At 40.0% G+C, this 21,665-nt stretch overlaps 1 protein-coding gene across 1 annotated transcript; it reads left to right on the top strand.

Moving 5' to 3' along the window:
• Positions 1-236: 236 nt before the first annotated feature.
• prickle3 (prickle homolog 3) lies at positions 237-20,860 on the top strand. The gene is made up of 11 exons (XM_023405154.2): positions 237-446; positions 6,616-6,698; positions 14,417-14,600; positions 14,869-14,982; positions 15,410-15,547; positions 15,885-16,088; positions 16,769-16,955; positions 18,212-18,544; positions 18,681-18,986; positions 19,077-19,475; positions 19,569-20,860. The coding sequence occupies exons 1-11, from the start codon at positions 405-407 to the stop codon at positions 20,024-20,026; spliced, it is 2,448 nt and encodes an 815-aa protein (XP_023260922.1). The 5' UTR covers positions 237-404; the 3' UTR covers positions 20,027-20,860.
• The last annotated feature ends 805 nt before the right edge of the window (positions 20,861-21,665 follow it).

The raw sequence follows: 21,665 nt of genomic DNA on the forward strand, positions 1-21,665 counted from the left end.
GTAAGCGACCGCACCTTCAAGATAAAAGTGGAAACTGTTTCAGTTTGACTCAAAAGAGTTTGTTTGTGAATATGTTGCCTAATAAAGTGGTGTTATGTGTATTTACTTAACATTTATTTCTTAATTTGGCTTTAGTTTTGCCAATGCTGAAAAAATGTCATACATGGGGATTAATAAGTGTTTTAATTTGAAAGCTTAGCCGGAAGTCACATTTTTCAGTTAAAGTAGCTTGTCGGTTAAGTTGCCAAAGTAGTTAGCTAAAGCGGAATGAGGAGTGCGGGACAGTGTGAAGGGAACATCATGTAGTTTAACTCAGTCTGTGTTACTTTAAATATCCTGAATTCTGTTTTCTTTCCCTCCGTTTCTTCACCTGGAAACTGTGTTTTTAACGTCCAAACGACATCATGTTCCTGCGTGGGTCTAAAAAGCGACGGTCGAACCGCTCGGTAGGTGTCTTTATTTTTCGCCACACATTTATTTCTTAATGACTTTCACAACTCAGTAAACGTTTTGGATAAATTCTCATACTGTCTTATTTTAGCACGAAACAAACCGAATGGTTATTTTTACGGTATTGAGGCCGTTTTCTGCTTCTCTTCAGTAGTAGGCTTGAAATGAACTTGTAGGGTATTGAAGTCCAACACAGAAAACAGCCCGAGCGGAACTTTGTCCCACCTTCACCTGGCGTTTGTGTCGGTGAATTGTTTTTTGTATAAAGCGTCCCACTCCTTTCCTATACTGAAGATAGTACGTATGTTAAGTTATTTTATAACAGGGAGTACCAGAAAGCCCTGCATTCTTTGTTTCTTGAGTCATTTCGGGCGCCCCAGGTAATAGTCAGGAGGGGTCAGACTACGTCATAGATCTCTTACCTGAGCAGGTTGGGATGTAGTAGCTGTAACTTGAAAATGTTTATTACCTTTGTCAGGTTTTCGTCATAACAACAATTAATGCTGTGTTAAATTGTGTTCCAGTTGGAGTTTTGCCCAAAACACAGCCGATATGATCAGGTTACAGACCAAATGAAGCTTGTTTTCAGACCAGGCTAACAGCTGTGGCCATGAAACATCTGGCTCTGCAGCACACTTGGAATATATCCAGACAGTGACTGTTAATCCAACTATAATTATACCACACTACTTTGAGTACAATTCACATACAAAGTGAACTTGATATAATATAATATAATGGCAAACCATGTTTCTTAACTTGGCTTAACTCTTTTAGTGAGTTTGTACACAGAATTGTTGGTATTTAATCGAGAGCTTGTAATTTACCTGCAATATATCCTTTGGGTAAGTGCTTTAACATTATTTAAACACTGAGGACACCTGGTCCCACCTTATACATACAATAACTACACTCAAGTATTAATGAACCCATGAATATTTAATGCAACTCTCTACACACAGCAACACACTACATCAGCACTAGAAAAAAGTGAATTATGAATGTTTTTGCAACAAAAATATTTAGCAGAGCAAAGTGTATCTTAAAAACTTTAAACAAACATACAATTATTTGTAAATTATAGGGATGTAACTCACAATTTCTTCCATTAAGTAAGTAAAGTTTATTTATAGAGCACCTATAGATCAAATGTCATAAAGTGCTCCACAATAAATGATAAAGCAAATAAAGACACAATGTAATAGTACTAAATAAAATAGAAAAGAACATTACTAGAAGGCAAATTGATAATCAATTCATTGTGTAGTTTATAAAACATCAATAAGATTAAGTAACTTAATCAAAAGTAATTACTGTTTATTTTCTGTTGATCAACTAATCTCTGACTGTTTCAGCTAGTAGATTAATAGGAGGCAGAGTAATTTCTTATTGATGTTGGTATGTGAGAGGTATAGAGCCAAAATATGGTGGACTCAAGGTGTTGAAACATTTGTTTCACAGTGATTGATAAGGTGGATGTACAGCCAGATCCCATAACAGAAACATGCAGTCAAAATATAGCATGACCAAACTTTATGCATTCTTTGTACAATAATTTTGTGATTGTTTTGTGTCTTAGAAGTTTTTGTTTCATGACAATGTCCACTTAACCTGGAATATGTGTTGTAGCCAGTGTTCTGAGCTGTCTGCTGCGTCTGGATGAATATCAAGTTTGGTTATTGTTTTTTAGCAATGAATACCTTTTAGATAGTGACTTGCTGAATATCTAGCAATAGTCCTTTTTGTTTGAAGACATTTTCACATGTCACAGTAGGAAAAGCACAGGTGTAAATAATAAAGTTAATTGATGGGTGAACTCAGTTCAGCTGCTTCAGTTTCAGGGTCCTGGTAATGTGCATGCCGGCTCACACTCACACTGTCATGGAACGGAGCCATTGTTAATGTTATTAGTAACACCTGTGTTTTTTCCTTCTATAACAAATGAATATGTCTACTGCTCTGGAAAAAAGTCTCTACAAATTTACTATAAGAAATGCATCTGCTCGGCATGCCGAGGCAGCAAAGGCCCCTGACCACTGACCTCTCCAGTTAATGTTTAACCCCTCCCACACCACAACATTGAGGAGAGGAGCAAAACCTTAATGACACTGAGCCATTTCTTTTATTTGGGTAGTGAGGGTGGGTAGTTGTGAGTGCTTTTCTCCTACCTGAGGAGTACCACTATCTTAATAGGGGCCTAATGAAGTGTGTATTACTTTTTCATTCTGTCATATTATTGCAAGTAATCAGCTGAGCCAATGTGATTGCCTTCTGATGTAAGATAACAGAGCTGGCAGGCTCTCAGCACGTCCATTACCTGGTTACACGGTTACACGGTTACTTGGTAGCAACAGAGAGCTCAAGCAAACCGAGGCAGCACCATGTGATTAAACACACTTGGTAAAAAGTAGCTGATATGAAGAGTCTGACGCTGGTCTAAGTGTGAGCATGAGAGCTCATGTGAACTTAGCACACTTAGTTTAGAAGAAACTTCCTACCACCACTCCCATCACATCCTTCATGCGCAGTACAACAGGCAAACCTCATTGTTGGGTCACAAACTTGACACATTATCTTTTTGTGGAAAACTGAAAGGAAACACACATGAAACCCTCAAGTGTCTGTGTAGCCTTGACATGTAGGACACTGCTATCATGATAAGGAAACATTCAAGGAAATGTAAAACTAACTGGAAGCTGGTAATGTTCAAGGCTGAAAGGTGGTCCTTTTATTTTTTCACCAAAACACAGTCACAACACAGAAGTAAATTAAAGGTTTCTACACATTTATATTAACCTTTGAATTTAACTAGGAGAAAACAACAGCTGTGAGGACCCAGGATGGTGATGAAAGCCCTCTCAGTTTATGTTGTTTCCATCTCACAATGTTTGACTTTATAAACATTCAGTTTTAATTAGAACCGAGTTGACAGATTAGATAAGATCATATCTTTATTTTTTCATAAGTAAAATTAGCCTTAATGGACAGAGTTTGACGTTGTCAAACTTATATTGAATATTGTGAAAACTGTCTGTGGTGGTCCCATGTTGTCTTTTAGCACAATACAGGACTATTTCAAATAAATTTAAGGCTTTTCTCAGGATGCCTAATCCTTCATTGTTCATTATGTCACAATTGTACCTTAACTCTTAATTGCTATCTGTCCTCGAGTGAGTGAAAATCTTGCTGGTTTAGTTGGTGGTTAGTTGTTTGTGGTCTTGTGGAGATTATGGAAGCATCATCAAACTACAAGTGTAAACAGACCAAAACCAGATCATTATTCCAAACCAGATCATCATGCTGAGCTTAATCTAATGTAGGCAGACCTCCATCTCAGCAACCTCCTAGAGCTCTGAAAACAATCAAGCAGAAAACAGAGACACAGCATTTGTCATTTTACATCAGACAAATAATATTACACTCAGAAGGACGTCTTTGTTTCCAGTCACGAAATAATCCTAGACAGACAGAGGTGGGCTCTCAAAGAGCGCCTCCAAGTTCAGAGGCAAAGAGCCTTCAACATAAGCCACCATGGTATCTCTTTCCAAATGAAAAAGGGACAATGAAATCATAATTTTCTGAAATTTTTTCTGTTCATAAATGATCATAAATAAGTTATGAAGAAAAGAAGTTAATACTGTTCCCACTCCCTAAAATTGTCCGGTTATAATGACTTGTTTGTGATCTGCTCTGAAATGTTGTGCACTGGCACATGAACTAGGCTTCACTTAAATAAACAGGTCAAAGAGTACACGAGTGGAGACAAATGTCAGTGCAAACATGAACATATAAAGTGTCATTTCATTTCTTCCCTCTATGAATGGAGAGTCAGTAACACCCTAGTATCCTGAAGTGTAGTTGTCTCAGGTCGGCTACAGTTTCCCAAAGTGTTTTTATCCTGCAGCTATTTACTTTCACTCTCTGTAACTTTAATAATAAATGTAATATTTAGGAGTGTAGCTGTGCACCACGTGTGTGTGTCTGCCAGGCCCAGTCACCATGTCAGTGTGTGACAGTTCAGGAGCTCCTTTCTAAGGAAATAACAGCTGAAAGGTTCAGTCACCCAGAAATCACCTGTACGCTTCATTTAGCCCATCTTGTCACCTTTCATACCTGGCTCTGTTAACAACAATCAGAGTGTTGATTAATAAGGCTGCATGGTGCAGGTCAGATCCCTGTGTTTGTGTGTGTGTGTGTGTGTGTGTGTGTGTGTGTGTGTGTGTGTGTGTGTGTTGCCTTGTGTCGCACACTATGAGGCATTAAAAATGGCATGTAAATTATTGTTCGCTGACACGTGGAACAATTCTGGACTAACTAGTTCATGTTCCTATGAAACTGGATGTAGTTATCAGTGCACATAATCATACATCTCCGCCCTGTAAGCATTTATAAAACTTCTCAAACAGAATAATTTCTAAGTGAAAAAACACATAAAAAGTAATTGTTCAAAAGCGCATGAAAGCAAACTACTAATAGCTCCCAGTTCATCTATCTGTCGTCTCTCAGTGCATTAGTAAAGCACTTAAAACCCATGCAACAGCCCTTACAACCCACAGATATCAGCAAGATAAGCAAAGCAAACCCAGTGTTGCCCTAATCAAAGCAATATATTGCACTGTGTGAAAATGTTACTAATAAAGTCTGCATAGGAAATCAGGCTTGACATGATTACTGATGTTTTAGTGGTTAGGGCAGCTGTGTGTGTGGTTGGAAAAAGAAAGATCAAAACACTGCTGAGCAGGTATGCACAGGTACCTTGTATCACATATCTGAATTTTATTGCTTTCCTAATTAAACTCTGTTAGCTTCTGTGCGCATGTGAGTATTATGCATGGTGAAATTCGTTCATGTGTTTGAGGTGAAAAGCAAGTATTGTTTTTATGTTTAAAAGTAAGTTTTAAGTTCAGTTTTCTACATTTATCTTGCTTTTTTTAAGTATAGAACAGATGAGGCACATACTTTGTCCTTCTCCGAGTAGTGGAGTGGAAAACAATAGCGTCAGGGTCCCATGAGAGGGGGGAAAAAACACGGCGCTTAACCAATCTGGAAAGAGCTAATAATCAACAAAGAAGATAAAATTCCCAATCACAGATGAGCTCTTCACACAAAAGACAGGAGAGGTACAGTAGAGTTAAGGCGCTAAAGAAAAGGAAAGTAGAGACTGCATGGAGAGGGAAAGGGTGCAGCTCTCATCCTGTGTCTGCTTCCTTCCTCTCATCTCTAAAAAGAGGCCTGTGTCTGCAGTGTACGGTCTGCACACACACATAGACACGCACTATGCTGCAGGAATAGAAGCGAAATATGAGGTAGCTGGTTTAGTGCAAAGCTGTTCAGTTGCTGTTGGCTTTGTCAGATGCACTGCTCAGCACTTTTGGCAAAAGGCATTTCTGTGATTTTGCTCCATGTGCTATATATCCCTCCACTATCAATTCAAAACACTCAGTACAGCAGCACTCAGATTCACAGTTGAATCTAATTGTGTAGTTCAATGTGAGGACAGGTCTCAAACAAACAAGTTTACCAAGGGGCTACTTATGTCAAGATTAACACCCACTGCAAAATGTAGTTCTCATTCTTTTACCCCATTAATTAGTGACTTTACACGCTCAACAGGAGCTGCAGTGTTTGGTGTCAAGCCAGAATCCAGCAGCAAAAATCATGTCATGTATAAGCATGAAAATGTTTGGGCACAGAAGTGTATTCAGACTAACCACCAGTGGTGAATTTTACATGCCAGTCACAAGCTGTGTCAAATACGACTTATCTATACAGATGTTACACATGCATATTATTCCTAACTGTTTATATCTCTTCCAGTTCAAGAATACATTCTGTATAATGGTAATTTATGGTTTTGATGTAATGTAGGGATATTCATAAAGTGACTCTACACGTGACGTCATTAAGTCATATATAGACAACCCATAATCCACCCCAAACGCTGCTAAACTAAAGGCTGAAGCGATTGTCTCTAAGTGCATTCTGCTTGTGGCTTAAGTGGAAACAACACTCACCCACTCAGTATGATGTTGATGTTTCTACGACCATGTGTAACAATCACTGTATGTGAATATATCTTTTAACTTGATGGTCTTGTGTCAAAGGATATGATACTCCATTGTACTCCATGATTTGGGCTGAAGTGAGTTTTTGTTTTGTTTTCAGCAGGAGGAAGAGGACCCAGACAGAGGCCAGCCCTGTATGCGCTGTGGAGACCAGTGCCCCGGCTTCCGTGTCCATGGCTGGAGGTATGAACTGTAGGACTCTTAAACATTACCAGCACTGCCTGTTACCTTTGCAGGAAATGTTTTTCTTGTACTCTGTTTTCACCTTTGGTACAGTCTCAGTCTCTCCTGCTGCTTTTTGGATTCTGTGCAGCCATTGTTAAGAATTAGCTGCTTAAAACCATTGTCTGATATCAGCTTTTCTGAGGCTGGGTAATCCTCAAAAATACCTGCCAATTTAACTTCAAAAAAGTATTTCACAGAAAAAGAAAACTGCAACTATTTTTACGGCATTTTATGTACAGGAACTCCTGCTGTGTGTACAGATAAACAACTGCAATGTGTAGACTCACAAAAACACATTCTCTTGGGGGAGTTTTAATTTTCTTTTACACACCAGCAATTGCATTTAGTGTGTTTCTGATAACATGGGGCCAGTTAACGTCTGGGCAGCAGACAAACAGGAGGTAAATTCTACCAAAGATGTCTCAGCTATGTTGGGAGAAAGTGGAACAGAATGCCAGTCAATCTATCACGCTGACTTATAGAGTGTGTGGCTATCAGCAAGGACTAAATTTGTTTCTGATTTATTCACTAGATTTCTGGGTACTTAAAAGTGAAGTCAGCATATGTAGGCATTGGTAGTTCAGGAGTTAAACTGTATGTCTGTGTGTATTTGCACATCTCTTAGGAAGGACAGCAACTTTACTACCAAAGGAAATCAGCTTAACTGTGACCTGTGTACACGATGAGTGCAGATATACATTAAAAGACAACAAACATGACCCAGTCAGGGCACCACATGATACTCAGGGAGCCGATCAATCCTACTGACTCTGTGGTGGTAAAGAATCAGGGCTATAGAGTCATGAGTGCCATTAAGCCCTGACATCCACAACAGCAGCATCTGCATTTAGTTTGAGTTGACATCATCTTCATGGGACAACAGAAGCACTACAGGGCAGCAGGATTACCAATAGTTACCCTGCAACATGTTGCTGTATGTCTGAGCTCCAGCGATTTAAACTAAGATCTATGTCATTGTAGCATTTGTCATTTATTATACTAAAAACAGGACCATATGGTCTGTGGTCAGGAGGGACTTTTAAGGTGAAAAGCATTGTGTGCTTGATATTACAGTTCATTTTCTTTTGTGCAAATCAAATGAGATTTGCTACTCAGCAGAAAAATAAGTGTTTCGTACGATGTCTGTATTGTGTTTTTGAGTGTTTAGAGAGTTTTTGTAACGGCAGGAGTCTTTGCAACAAAGGGGCTTTCAATTCCTGTAATTCCTGCTTTTTAAACTCTGGCACAAGCCACTTGAAATGTCAGCCTATGAACCTCTTACACCTATTTGTTCAGGAGTTGTTAACCATTATCAAAGGACCTCCTGAACAACAATTTATTTTCTTCTCTTAAGCGGGTTCACAGTTCTCACAGGCTTTTATTTGAGCCCCCTTTTCTTTTCTCTGTCTTTTCTATTCCTTTAGTGTATATCCAGCTGGTTGGGTCTCTTGGTTAGTCTAATCCTGTCAATCACGTTAATAAGATTAGGCTTTACTGCTGTGATAGTAACCCTCTGGACCACTTCATACCTCCCTCCGTTTGCCTCGCTGTCTCCCCCTTTCTCCATTTCACTGCGGCTTTTGTTTTTCAGATGTGACTGTCGTATTTCATTATGGTTTAGTGTAGAAAATAACAGAAAATGGAAGTTTTAGTTCTACACATTGTTATGTCAAAGTGTTATGTAACACTAAAGTATAGAAAATTACACCTGATTAGATATGAATGTAGAGGAAGCGAAGAGTCGATACACTGTGTTGTGTTTCGACGTTCCAGACTTTAAGGCTGTAGAGAACAATCACCAGGTTTACCACACAGCTAAATGAATGAAGAAGAGAGGAAATTTATTCCTGGTTACAAATTCTCTATTCACAATTCCAGATGGGCATGGCTGAGGGCAACCGTGGCTTGGTGGTGGAGAGAATAAAACAACAGGCACAGGAATGCGTACTTCATGTAACCAAAAGACTGTAATTGTATCTTTTAGCTTGTTCAGTTCTGTTCCTTCTATTCAAGTCAAGACAAAAGCGTAGAAGTTAGGATGTAATCTAAAACATGTGTGCGGTGCTTTACCTACAGCCACACTTGGGTGCAAGTGTGGCCCCTGTACACATCGATCTGTATACAGTATGTTTAATCAGTGTAGTATTAACATTGAAGCTTAGTATTGAAGCTGCTCAGTTATGTGTTTGGCTGAAGGACAAATCAGAAATGGCTTTTAGGTGAGGTGACAAATGGAAATGTCTTGTCAAGACATTTCAAGTCTTAGCTGATGCAGGAGAATGAAGAACATGAAAGTGATTAAATGATTGAGATTTATGGGGGTCAGTTCTTAAGACCCCAGAGTCTGGTGCTAATTGCATCTTCCTTAATAACCAATTTAGAGTCACACCTTCCGTGATGGAGAAAATCAGCCAAGTGACCACAGGCTCAGCTGCTGATGCTCGCTGAGAGGGAAGTGATCCATCTTCATCCTGAGCTTTCTGAGACAGAGCTTAAACTGAGGTGGGGGGCAGATGGTGCTTCCGCTGCCCAGCAGCGAGTGAATTGAGTTACTTCTGACCCACAGGTCCCCGCCACGCTTCAAAAGTGTTCAAAGTCGCCATCACTATTAGTCTGGGTGGCCATGTGGCAATTACTCAGTCACTAATTAGTGGCAGAGAGTTATAGGACAAGGCCCATCTGTTTCTTAGAACCAGATCTAAAGAGGGTTCACTATACCCCACTGAAGTCAGCTTCAGTTATAGATTATCACACCAGCGGCACACATTTAATGCAGAGGATTATTTTATGGCTGCTACACTTTCTACACAAACTCTGTTTGTTTCAAAGTTAGCTGTTTAAGAATTGCATTGTGGTAGGGCTATTGTTAGTTAACTAACAATAGTTTTTTTTATCAATTAATCTGCTGATTATCGTCTTGTCAGTAAAATGTGAAAGAGAACAATGAAAAAAGTGAAGGTGACATTGAGATTACTTGTTTTATCTGGCCAACATTTCAAAACAAACAGAGAAAAGGTTGCTTTTTATTTTTTCGTCGATTGACTAATAAATTAACTCTTTATTGCAGCTCTACAATGTGGCTATCGCAACAAAGTAGCATTACTTGCTCTGATCCTGGAGTTGGATAAAGCAACTTGGAAAAAAAAGAAATATTAATAAAAGAAAGATACGTGAATAATGAAGGATCGAAGCATACTGCGTCATCTCCAACAGACACATACTGACATTCATCCTCAGTGACTGACCAAAGTCAGATGAGCTAGAATGATTTCAGAGATGTGTCGTGACTTCAGTAAGACTGAAAATCATGCTGTCTGCTTGATATTTCACCAGAGACACTTTGTTGTCATGCATGGCCATCTTGATCACATAATATGACAAATCCTTCACAGCACAGCATTGCTCACAGGCTCCAAATCTGCTCCACTTATTTCTATGATTAATAACTGCATCAAAGCAACAATCGTCCATCTGTTATGAATCAGTCAGAGCAGTCTGGCCAGAGGAGAAAAGACACTGTGAGTTTACTCTTCATGATTGTCGCTTGGACTCTGATGTTTCATATCTTCAAAGGCAGAGTGAGTAAATTGTCGGGCGTAATTGAAATGGGTAAAAGAAATGTCCACTGTGTGTGTACTTTAGCTTATCTTATTTAAGAATTACATGAGCATGTGTGTACCTTGAGAGCTGTGTTTGTATATTGTGTATGGTTCTGTTCAGTGACGCCTTTTGTTTGAGCCCACTATCAGCACGGAGGAGGGTGGGAGATGGGGGTGGCAGCGACATTGAAAAGAGCCGCTCAGACCAAGAAATTACCACATGGAAAGGAGCTGCCATAGAATATCCTGCTCTTACTGACAGACAGGCTGACAGGCAGGCAGCAGTGGGCGCCTATTGGATGCAAACCTTTATAGTTTCAGTGGAAGACAAGTCTGGATGGGACAACTTCAACGGGCCAACCTGGGCTAATTTGTCATGATTACGGCAGGTAATGAAGACATCATATTTTACTGTCTAATAGGATTAGAGGAGCTAGAAACACAAACAGTCATTAAGTTGGGAGTGCAAGTAAACTATAGGTTTTTGTTGTGTGTGTTTAGAAGATAATTCTTCTTGTGTGTGATTGTCTGACTTCATGTTGCTTTGCACACATATCTGTATGGACTTCAGGTGCAGAGTATGACGTCATGTGCAGGTAGTGTTGTTACTCACCTCCTGTTCACACAGTTTGCTGCCTATAATGCATCTTTACAAGAAAAACTGTATGGTATCTTTGTGGAGATGCTATTTTATTTAAAGATTCAGAGAAAAAAAACACATCTGAAAGTAAAGGCTAATGTATTACTGGCCAAACTCAGGTCAGTTTGGGAATCGGGAGGGGCGAACAAGCCTTAATCTTTGCGTTGAACAAAATTAAAATGATTTCAAATCCCCACAGCTAAAGCTAATTAAAGCTGTTGGATTTCCACAAGTTCAAATGAGTTTATTTCAGTTCCATATAGTGTCAGTATTTACTGTGAAAATGTACTCCGTCAGCATGACAGAGCAGAACTCACATAGACAAATACTTTCCTACCCTTTATGTCCTCTATCCCCCTGCTTTATTATCTAAAGGTTAATTCATTATTATTTTGTTGTAATTATTTAACTTATTATTTATAAGTGTTTTATTTATTAGAGGTAATCAATTAGTCATTGGACAGAAAATTTAATGGGCAACCATTTTGATAATCAATTAATCATATCAGTGATTTTTCAAGCAAAAATATGAAACATTCTCTGGTTCCAGCTTCTCTAATGTGATGATGTTTACTATATGACAAAGACAGTAAACTGAAAGTGTTAGTTTGAGAAAACAAGCAAATTGAAGACATTACCGTGCGCTTTAATAAACTGTGACAGTCATTTCCTCACTATTTTTAAACATTGCAAAGACTGCTGATAAATCTATAATGAAAATAATCATTAGTAATAAAATAAAATGAAGAAAATAATCCCTACTATCTATAGCCAGCAAACAAAGAAAAGATACATCATGAACAACAGTAGCAGCAGCAGCAGCTGTACCAGCAGTCTCAGTAACAATGATTTGGTCCAGCAAAGCAAATTTAGCAGCAGATTGTGGATTCCTGTCCAAAGCAGCATCTGCTGTGTCTCTTGGTTAATAACACATATGGCTGGTTATGGATTCAGTGTAGTACAATTACCTTGTATTTCTTGTTTTTTAATTTTCTAGACAGCACAGTTCGGATATGCACGGATGTTGTAGAGAAATATAATATTCCTTAATTAATTACATTTGTCTGTGCACTTTTATTTTCACCCCTTCACTCAGACTCATGGATATTTTCCCATAGTGACGTGGGAACCACTAGTTGATGTGTTTCCTCACAAGCAATATCTCGCACACTCCTGGTCTGATATTGACAAGGCCTGCAACTAATGACTATACTTAATTAATAGTTAAGTATATTATTTGACTAATCAGCACTGTGGTGATTGTTAGATTTTACCATTTACAAAATTATAAACCCAATTGGCAGCTGCCATTACAGCTTGAAGTCATTTGATGACTTGATTGATTATTTTTATCAAATTTTGAACTTGAAAAATAATTTTTTCAACTTATTAGTACCAAATGTGGTCAGTGTCCTGGGGGGACAAAGCCTTGTGGTATTACATCAGAGGCTTGTGGCTCCAGTAATTGAACAGTACAGGGCTCAGCTAAGCAGTAAATTGCAATGTGAATACCCTTCAGAAATGTACTGTTTTTAAGTTTAGTGAAGTCATGATTAAATTACCACCTACTATCAAAAGAGAAATGAAATGGGTATGTTTTGAAAAAGATTCCCCTGCATATTAAAAACCATATAGTACACTCTAATATAGGGATGCTGCTTGCAGTTGCTGATTTGCACATTTGTGTGTCCAGCAATTTGTCTCTTGTTCATGTAGTGAGTCCCTTTGGTTTATATTTATGCAGCATAAGTATATTTAAATGTTTTGGCATGTACACAAACCACCAGGCTTTGTTTGAACTCGGCTTTAATGTCAAGATATCTGATAAGCAATCAGCACAAAAAGAGACATGATTTGAGCCTCTCCTACATACTTTCATCCCAAATCCATCCAAACTGGCACTTTGTCATCTGTCAATTACTGTAGGGTGCTGTGAGGGTTGGCACCCGCTGGCGATTATATCCTTGTTACAGACGCTTTTATCATGTGGAGGCTGGTGGGGGTGGTACTGGTGGGGTTAGAGACTGGGTGAGACGTGGTGCATCTGCCATCTGTCCCATCATGCCAGGTCTCCGACTGTGTCCTCCTACCCACTTACATAGGAATGTACGTGGAGCCCCCCCCCCCCTTTTTTTTTTTTGTTAACACAGGCACACACTTTCAAAGGCACGCACACACACACAAATACAGCTGGGACCAGATTTGTGCCAACATGGTTTAGGCTTAGCTGAGTTGCAGTGTTTACTATTATTTATATTGGTTCAACCTGCTTGACGACCATGGCTTTACAAGGTGCCAACCTGGGACAGCTTACATATTACAAGGATTTATTGTCCTGGGCCTGAGAAGGGATACTGGGATCACATAGTATCATTTCTTTTCTCTGTTTTGTCAACTCATCAACAATTAACTTGTGTTGAGTAAAGAGAGAAGAGCGCATTCACATGACACACAGTTATTACCCGCTGTCACTAACATTTCAAAGACTTTAGGAGACTATCGATTAGAAGAGGAGCTTTCATGCAGTTTACGAGCAGTTGTGTGTGTTTGTCTGCTAGCTTTTTGGTTGTGTGGGGGTTGGGTGCTGGAATAAAGCAGCTTTGTGCCTTGTGAACTTGAGCCACAAGTGCCAGCTGGCAGGCTGTTATGCAATCACAACAGAGATGTACACATCCAATGCACACTGCATATGGCCATAGTGTCACATCCATTCAAATATGTGACACCCACACCTCACTGTCACCCCGGGGGCACTTTATTCTGACTCCACCGGTCCCACACGTAGGCACGCCCACCGGCAGATTGAATGTGGCGAGGAGACAGAGGACAAGATGGGTTGTAATACGAGGCTGAGGGAGATTATTGCTCCCATCTTCACCTCCCTCTCTTAACCGCCGTGGGATTGGCAGCCAGGCTTATATCAGTGACCTCATTTCCTGCTTGTTTGGTAGAAAATGTTTGGGATGTGCTGGTCCTGATGCAGATCTGGTGAAATGTTGGTGTAATGAGGGCATGAATGCATCTGAGATTGTTTTAAGTGATCTGGAGATTGTGTTTCTTTGTTGTGACAACTGTTGTATTAGTAATTGTTGGCAGCAGGAAGTCTAGTTGAGTCAACATCAAGAATGTGTGTGTGCTTGTTTGAGACGTGCCATCTCCAACGCAAAGTGTGCATAAATAGTATAGTTAAACTGTAGAGGTGGCCGTGTGATTGTGGTGTTAATATACGCCATATAGCAGAGGAAAAGAGGGGATGAGTCATCTTCAAAGATTAACACTATGTTTTGCACCTTAGTACCGGACACACCAGGAGAACCCACCTGTCATACTGTATTCACTGAAAGATTTGACATTTGATCAGTTTTAGCTTGTGCTGTAAATCAGTCAAAAAAAAAAGTCCCCAGGGGTGAAGCCCAACGCTGTCCATGTCTCCACAGGAAAATCTGTGTGCACTGCAAGTGTGTGCGAGAGGAGCATGCCGTGCGCTCTGTGCCGGGCCAGCTGGAAAAGATGATGACGAAGCTGGTATCAGACTTCCAGAGACACTCCATCTCCGACGACGACTCGGGCTGCGCCTCCGAGGAATACGCATGGGTCCCACCTGGGCTCAAGCCCGAACAGGTAACAGCCAGGATGCAGAGCAGACACAGAGTCAAGACATAAATTAATGCAACAGAAGAACGCACAATGCATGCTTTCACTTAGACATGTCCGTACAGACACTCAAACAATTTGATAATGATGGGGAAAAAATATTCAGTTTTTTGATTTATGACAGCAATTGAAAAAATTGCATGGTCGTTGAATAAATTGCTCTGTAATTGAATAAATTGCTGTCTTTATTCTGTCATTTATGCCTTTATGTGAACACACTTGTCTCTTCATACAGGTGTACCAGTATTTTAGCTGCTTACCAGAGGACAGGGTGCCTTATGTGAACAGTCCGGGGGAGAGATACCGAATCAAACAACTGCTGCACCAGCTGCCAGCCCACGACAGTGAGGTAACATCTCTGTGACTTCAGATTTTCTAGTCCTTGGCATCACTCCTGGTGCACTGTAACAGTGTTGTAACATGCCAAATACATACACTCCCTCAGTCTAGTAGGCTTACTAAATCACGATACAGCAAACCTTCTCATTATTATTGATTCTGAGCTTTCTTTTTTTTTTTATGTCAGGAACAAACTTCATACAAAAACTTCATATGTCTTACAATTGTTTCTACCTATTTTGCGTTATGCTGTCCTGTCTTTTACCTTTCATATATTATTTGCAGTAGTTTATTCAAATTTATTAGAGGTTTATCCTGTAAACAACATACCTGTTCTAAATTATCATCAGATATAATCCATTTTACTGAACCAAACAAAGTTCAGAAATCATTTTCGAATGCGCTTGTCACCATGAATTTCTCTGTGTTTCTTGCAGCCACAGTACTGTAACTCTTTAGACGAGGAGGAGAAGAAGGAGTTGCGTCTGTTCAGTCAGCAGAGGAAAAGAGAAAACTTGGGCAGAGGCGTTGTCAGACTCTTCCCAGTAACTATGATGGGAGCCATATGCCAGCAGGTAAAGCAGCATTTTTATTTTATGTTTATTTATAATAGATTTCCTCATGAGACAGGTCAAAACAGCAGGATCCTTATGTAACATTAATGCTTGAATGTGAATGCCTCTTAAAATACATCAGAGGCAGGCAGAAGGAGAATTTCTTTTTATAAGACTGGAGCAAGTTCAGGTGCAAGTAGGTGCAGGCATAGCTTAAGGGACACAGCACACTGGGATTTAATGATTACAGGGCAAACTGTAGTGCGACCTTGAGCGTTCACCATTTGTTAAAGGATCTGCTTTCTTTCTTTCCCTCTGTGCCACACCCTCACCCACCCAACCAAATCTATTTTTCCAGTGTGGCAGACAGATCTGCGGTGGAGACATAGCGGTGTTTGCCAGTCGGGCCGGACACGGCAGCTGTTGGCACCCTCAGTGTTTCCAGTGTGCCTCCTGCAGTGAGCTGCTGGTTGATCTGATCTACTTCTACCAGGATGGGCAGATCTACTGCGGCCGGCACCACGCTGAAAGGCTCAAGCCCCGCTGCCAGGCCTGCGACGAGGTGACAGTCACCAAGATCCCCAACCTGTCTGATAAACTCTCATTAACATTAGGTCTCTTAAAGAAAAGTGTAGTGCGAGTCACAAAGCAAGAAACTGGTGTGAGAGGCATACTTATCTTCATTTTGCCCATACTTTTCCCCCCTGGCTTCCCTTCTGTCTCTACTGTGAACCGCAACATTTTCAAAAAGAAAAAGCGAGAACCGCTGTGAGTTGCTTGTGTAAGAGGAGAGAGAATGTTTTTGTTCAAGCTAATCTGTGAAGAAAGATCCTGTAATTTATCCCCGAATTAATCATCAGGCCCTGTCAGGTGCTTTATTATTGGTGTATTTCATCATTTCGTTTGGTTGGTGCACAGTAGAGGGTTAGTTGAAGCTTTTCTCTCAGACTCTTCTTGTTTTGAATGGCCTCTCACTGTGACTTAAGAGATTAGTTGATTTATCTGACTAATGGATCTGGCACGACTGACCAAGAGTTCTTTAGACCCAGAGGATGGCTAAGCCTGCAACAGGAGGGCAACGTTGGCATCTTTTTTTTTCTGTCTTGTTAACCCAAATCCTCAGTATTTTGCAGTATTTTTACAACTGGAATGTGTTTATTTCTGTACCCATGAAATCGTCTGTGCTGTGCTGACTGACCTCTCTGTCTCTGTCTGTCTTTCACTGTTGTCTCTTAATCTTAGATTATTCTAGCAGATGAATGTACAGAGGCAGAAGGAAGATACTGGCACATGAAGCATTTCTGTTGTTTTGAGTGTGAGGCTGCGCTAGGCGGTCAGCGTTACATCATGAGAGAGAGTCGACCGTACTGCTGCTCCTGCTATGAGTCCCTGTATGCAGAGTACTGCGATACCTGCGGAGAACACATAGGTACTGAATTAAGTCTTAAGACACGAATTGATGGGCCTTTCAATACAGCTTGCAGCCATTCTCAATCTCAATCTCTATTTAGCATTTATAAAGAGTATGCAAACATTTAATAAATGGTTTGTAACACACTTTAATCTAGATGTAAGACGATATAAGGACATTTTAAGTGTAAGTAATATTTATATATATTTTTATTTTTATTTATATATTTATTATTGTTTGTTAATGTACAATTTGTCTACAGTTGTAACTTCTCAGATGAGGACATATATTTTTACAATAAGGTTTTACTATATTGTCATTGATGATCTATTTATACACCAGTGTGTAGTTTTGAGTGTCCACAGGACAAATACATTAATAAACACTAAGATTTGCTTTCAGCTACAGTATGGTCTGTTGTAAACCATTTAATAAGAGTTTGTATACTGCTTATACAAACAAAAGGCTAAATAGAGGGACTTAGAGTGTTACCATTTCCTCTTAAGAAACCACATGATATTTCATTTTAATCAGTAGTAAATGATGAATGTAAATAGGGCTTCTTTCAGACACACAACTCGTTACATAAATTGGATGTTGGTCTCTTGCCTGATTAAGTGCCTGACTCACTTTTACATAAAAAGTCATGACAGTAATCTTATTAGGTTGGATGAAGTGAGTTGCCTGTAACATTTGTGTGAAACTTTCAACACAGCACAAGTCCAAACAGAATGCTGTCAGATGACTGTAAAGGCTCGAAGGTCAAACACACAGGGAGAAATAAAATGCATGTGTTAGAGGCTAAATAAAACCTTCTAACAATAACACATTAATATTTGATTTGTTGGTAAAATTTTCATTCATGCACGCTGCCTACATGAGATTATGAATAACCAGCAAAGCACTTCATATGCAGCATGTGAACAGACGAGAGTCCAAACATAACTTCTTGTCTTATAGGCAGAGAAATTCTGAAAATTTATGAAAACATTAATGAGGTCATTCATTGTAGGAAGCCTGCAATGTTAAGTATTCCATGTCTGAAAAGGGATTAAATATCACAGATAAATATTATTTCTCTCAGCAATATTGTTCTTAAAATTAATGAGTTGCTCATACTCTAATTTAAATTAGTCACAGAGATTAAATACAGATAAGATCATTATATTGAAGAAATACTGAGTGTACACCCACACTGAGATAACAGAGATATATTTTCCGATTCTGCAGCTGACACAAATGATATGTGTAATCACAAAATCATGTCCTGTCAGGTATCGACCAGGGCCAGATGACATATGAGGGTCAGCACTGGCACGCCGTGGAGTCATGTTTCTGCTGCGCCCGCTGTCAACTGCCTCTGCTGGGGCGTCCCTTCCTCCCTCGAGGGGGGCTCATCTTCTGCTCCAGGCCCTGCTCGCTGGGCGAAGATCCCAATAACTCAGACTCCTGTGACTCAGCACTGCAGAGCAGACCACCTCAGCATAATAAACGCTGCGGGACAGCAGAGAAACAGCAGCAGCAACAGTGTGGTTCTCCATTGAAGCCACTAGAGGGCATCACTATAACTGCAAAAGACTGCATTCATACTGCAGTGGAAAACAAAGGTGAATGTGGTACATGGGTGTGATACTCAGATGTTATATATGTTGAGCAATGAACCAAAAAATACCAAGTGAACTACAATATACTTTTATTTTCCCTTTGCTCTAACAACACATTTATTTGCTCTGCTTCTCTCAGGCGTCCACTGCACTGCTCCAGTTCAAAACGGAGCTCCTGCACCCAGCGGTCATCCTCATTCAAGAGGCTCCTATTCACCTCTTCCTCACATTCATCTAGGAAATGGCTTAGGTCCATCTTGGCCCAGTGACGTTCCACATTACAGTTTATTGCCAGGGGACCGTGGGATCAAACCTGCAGTCAGTGGTCTTCAGTTCAAGGGAGAGCTAAATGAAAATACTGGACTATCTGGTGTTAATTCAAGAGGAACCTCGACTGCTAAAGACTGTAGGAACTGGGTGGAAAGGACGAATCAGGTTCTGCAAGGTATCATAAGTCACTGCTACTTCACACACTTTAAGTTCTGAATATTTATAATTACTAACTATATGTGTCCTCTGATGTTTTTGTCCTCAGTGTTTCCTCCCCAGAAAAACTCACACGTGACACACCTGGTTTCACCTGACTCATCTCACCTCTCTCCCAATAACCCATCCATCCTCCCTCCTCCTCTGCCTGTCAAGACTCGTGACTTGATACCCCGGGAGTCACCCCCACCAAACCCCCCCCAACTAGAGGACAGACCCTCAGATTCTCCACCTCCACTGACTCGCAGTGGCACAGCTAGAGTCAGCTTCAGAGAACCAATCAGCAGCAGCTACTCTGTTGATGAGGATGAGGATGAGGATGAAGAGGAGAATGAAGAGAAGCTGCAAGAGGGTGAGGAAAACCAGCAGGCTGAAGATGAGGTGGAGGGAGGTTTCGGAAGCAGGTTAAATCTACAGAAAGGAATCCCACCGCAGATGGATCTACTGGGTGAGTACGGCCTTCAGAGAGTTAAATATCAACTCATTTTAAATTTGGAAATCAAATTAATTTAGTTTTTTGTCGCATTTCTTTTTCAACCAGATGGATCCTCTTACCATCAGCGGAGTCTGAGGCGAGGGTGGAGTCGCTGCCGTATCCCCTCTGACCCGTCTCTCCATCCGGGCGCAGAGAGGCGATACAGACACTCGCGGCCTGACCGACCCCGTCTGGACACCCTGGAATGGAGAGGCGAGAAAGAAAGGGACAGCCGGGGCTCCTCCAGCGCCTCCTCACTGACCCTCCAGCCGGGTCACTACAAACACGAAGACTGTTCTACATGTTCCTCGTCCTCAGACTCTGAGGAGGAAGGCTACTTCCTTGGACAGCCAATACCTCTGCCCCCACAGCTCAGAAAACAGCAGCCTGAGGAGGGTAAAGACAGGGAGGGAGAGGAGGAGAGGGAGGTGCAGAGAGACTGGGGGCTGAGAGGCAGCATGAGGCGGAGCAGAGCTCACAGTCTTGGTGCAAAGGACAAAGATAAAAACTGTGCTGTTTCCTAACCCCCAACAAGAAGACCTAATGGCCCTTCTTTATTCTGGTGCTCAAGTTTTATGATAGTGACGTGTTGTTAGATCCAACACACAATGTGATCCACAGCCACTGTTCATACTTAGCAAAGGGAAGCAAAAGAAACCTCAGAAAATCCACTACCCCAACTTTATGGTATTGACTTCTCACTGTTCAACTTTGAGATGTGACATTAAAGAAAATGATGTACACAGTGTGTGAATCATGTGAGTAGTGATTGATGTTGAATGATTATTGGCTATAATTATGCCTGGATTGTATTTGAATATCCAAGAGAAAACTCAGAGCTGTGTTGCAGTTAGCTTGAACTGTTGTGACCCTGCAGTGACATTAAACTGCAGTTTATCATCACTGCTTTTCATCATTACCATCATTTACATATGCAAACCTCCAGTTGCACCAGGAGCTGACGGCACATTCCTCCATCATTGTTTGTAAAAAAGAATATTAAGTATATCTTATTTTAACTCTGCTGTAACCATGTTCTGTGCTCTTTTGTGCAATTTTATATGGTTGTAATATATTACAGTTAAAAATACTAAAAGGCCAAATAGTATGTGATGGAGTTTGATTACTTCAGCAAACTGTGGTAGTTTTATACTATCAGAATCAAAAGTCTCTACCTATTTGTCAAGTCTTTAATCATGTATGGCTTAAAAGTCATTTATTTTTATATACTGTACTTGGTGTAGGTCACTGTTCCTTCTTGTTTTATTCTAGGTAAAGAAAGAGATGCAAATGTCAGTTTGTTTGATTGTGAGACAACTTCATGGTGACATTAAATTTGTCTAAATTGTTGGTCTAAATGAGAACTTTTTTCATTTTACATATATACTCAACACAGACCTTTGAGCAGCAAAAACTGTGTCAACATGTAGTGTAGATTAATTATGATGCCAGTAGCAGCTGAATGTAACATTTAGTCGACTACAGTGAGTACTCTACTTGAGTGTTTTCTTTCTTTATAATCTACCTCACAGCAATTCAAAATTATTAAACAAAATTCAACAGAACATATTCTAGTTTTTACTGAACTATTTGACACCTTTAGTTACTTTACAAATTAAGATTTTGCATGCAGGATTTATGCTTATAAAATATAGACAGTGTATACAAGCAGAGCTGAAACAACTGGTTGATTGGTCCAATTCTAGATTGACTAATTTGATCATCTCATTTAAGTAATATTTCATGTAAAAAGGCAAATATTTCATGTTCCAGCAAATTTGAACAAACCAAACAACTAATCAAGAAAATTATTATTAGTTGTAGTCCTAGACAGATCAAAGAAATAAAAGAAAATTACACATTAGCATATGAGTAATGATATTGTAATGATAGTATACCACTCTGCATTGAGTACTTTTTGTTTTGATACTTAAAGTCCATTTTCCTGATAATACTTCTGTTACTTAAATAACATTTTTAGTGCAGGACTTGTAATGCAGTATTTCTGGTATGAGTACTTTTACTTAAAGGATCTCAATACTTGGATATGAGCAAACAGAAAGTGCTTATCATCTATCTAAAACAATAGCAGGGTCATGCGGCCAAAGAAGTCAGTGTGTTTCCTGGTAGGAGAGTAAATGGACCAATGAGTAAGAAGGGGGC

Source organism: Seriola lalandi, unplaced genomic scaffold (assembly GCF_002814215.2).
Source record: "Seriola lalandi dorsalis isolate HSWRI2012SDOR001 ecotype SW California unplaced genomic scaffold, Sedor1 jcf7180002054262, whole genome shotgun sequence".
In the NCBI taxonomy this organism is placed as follows: Eukaryota; Metazoa; Chordata; class Actinopteri; order Carangiformes; family Carangidae; genus Seriola; species Seriola lalandi.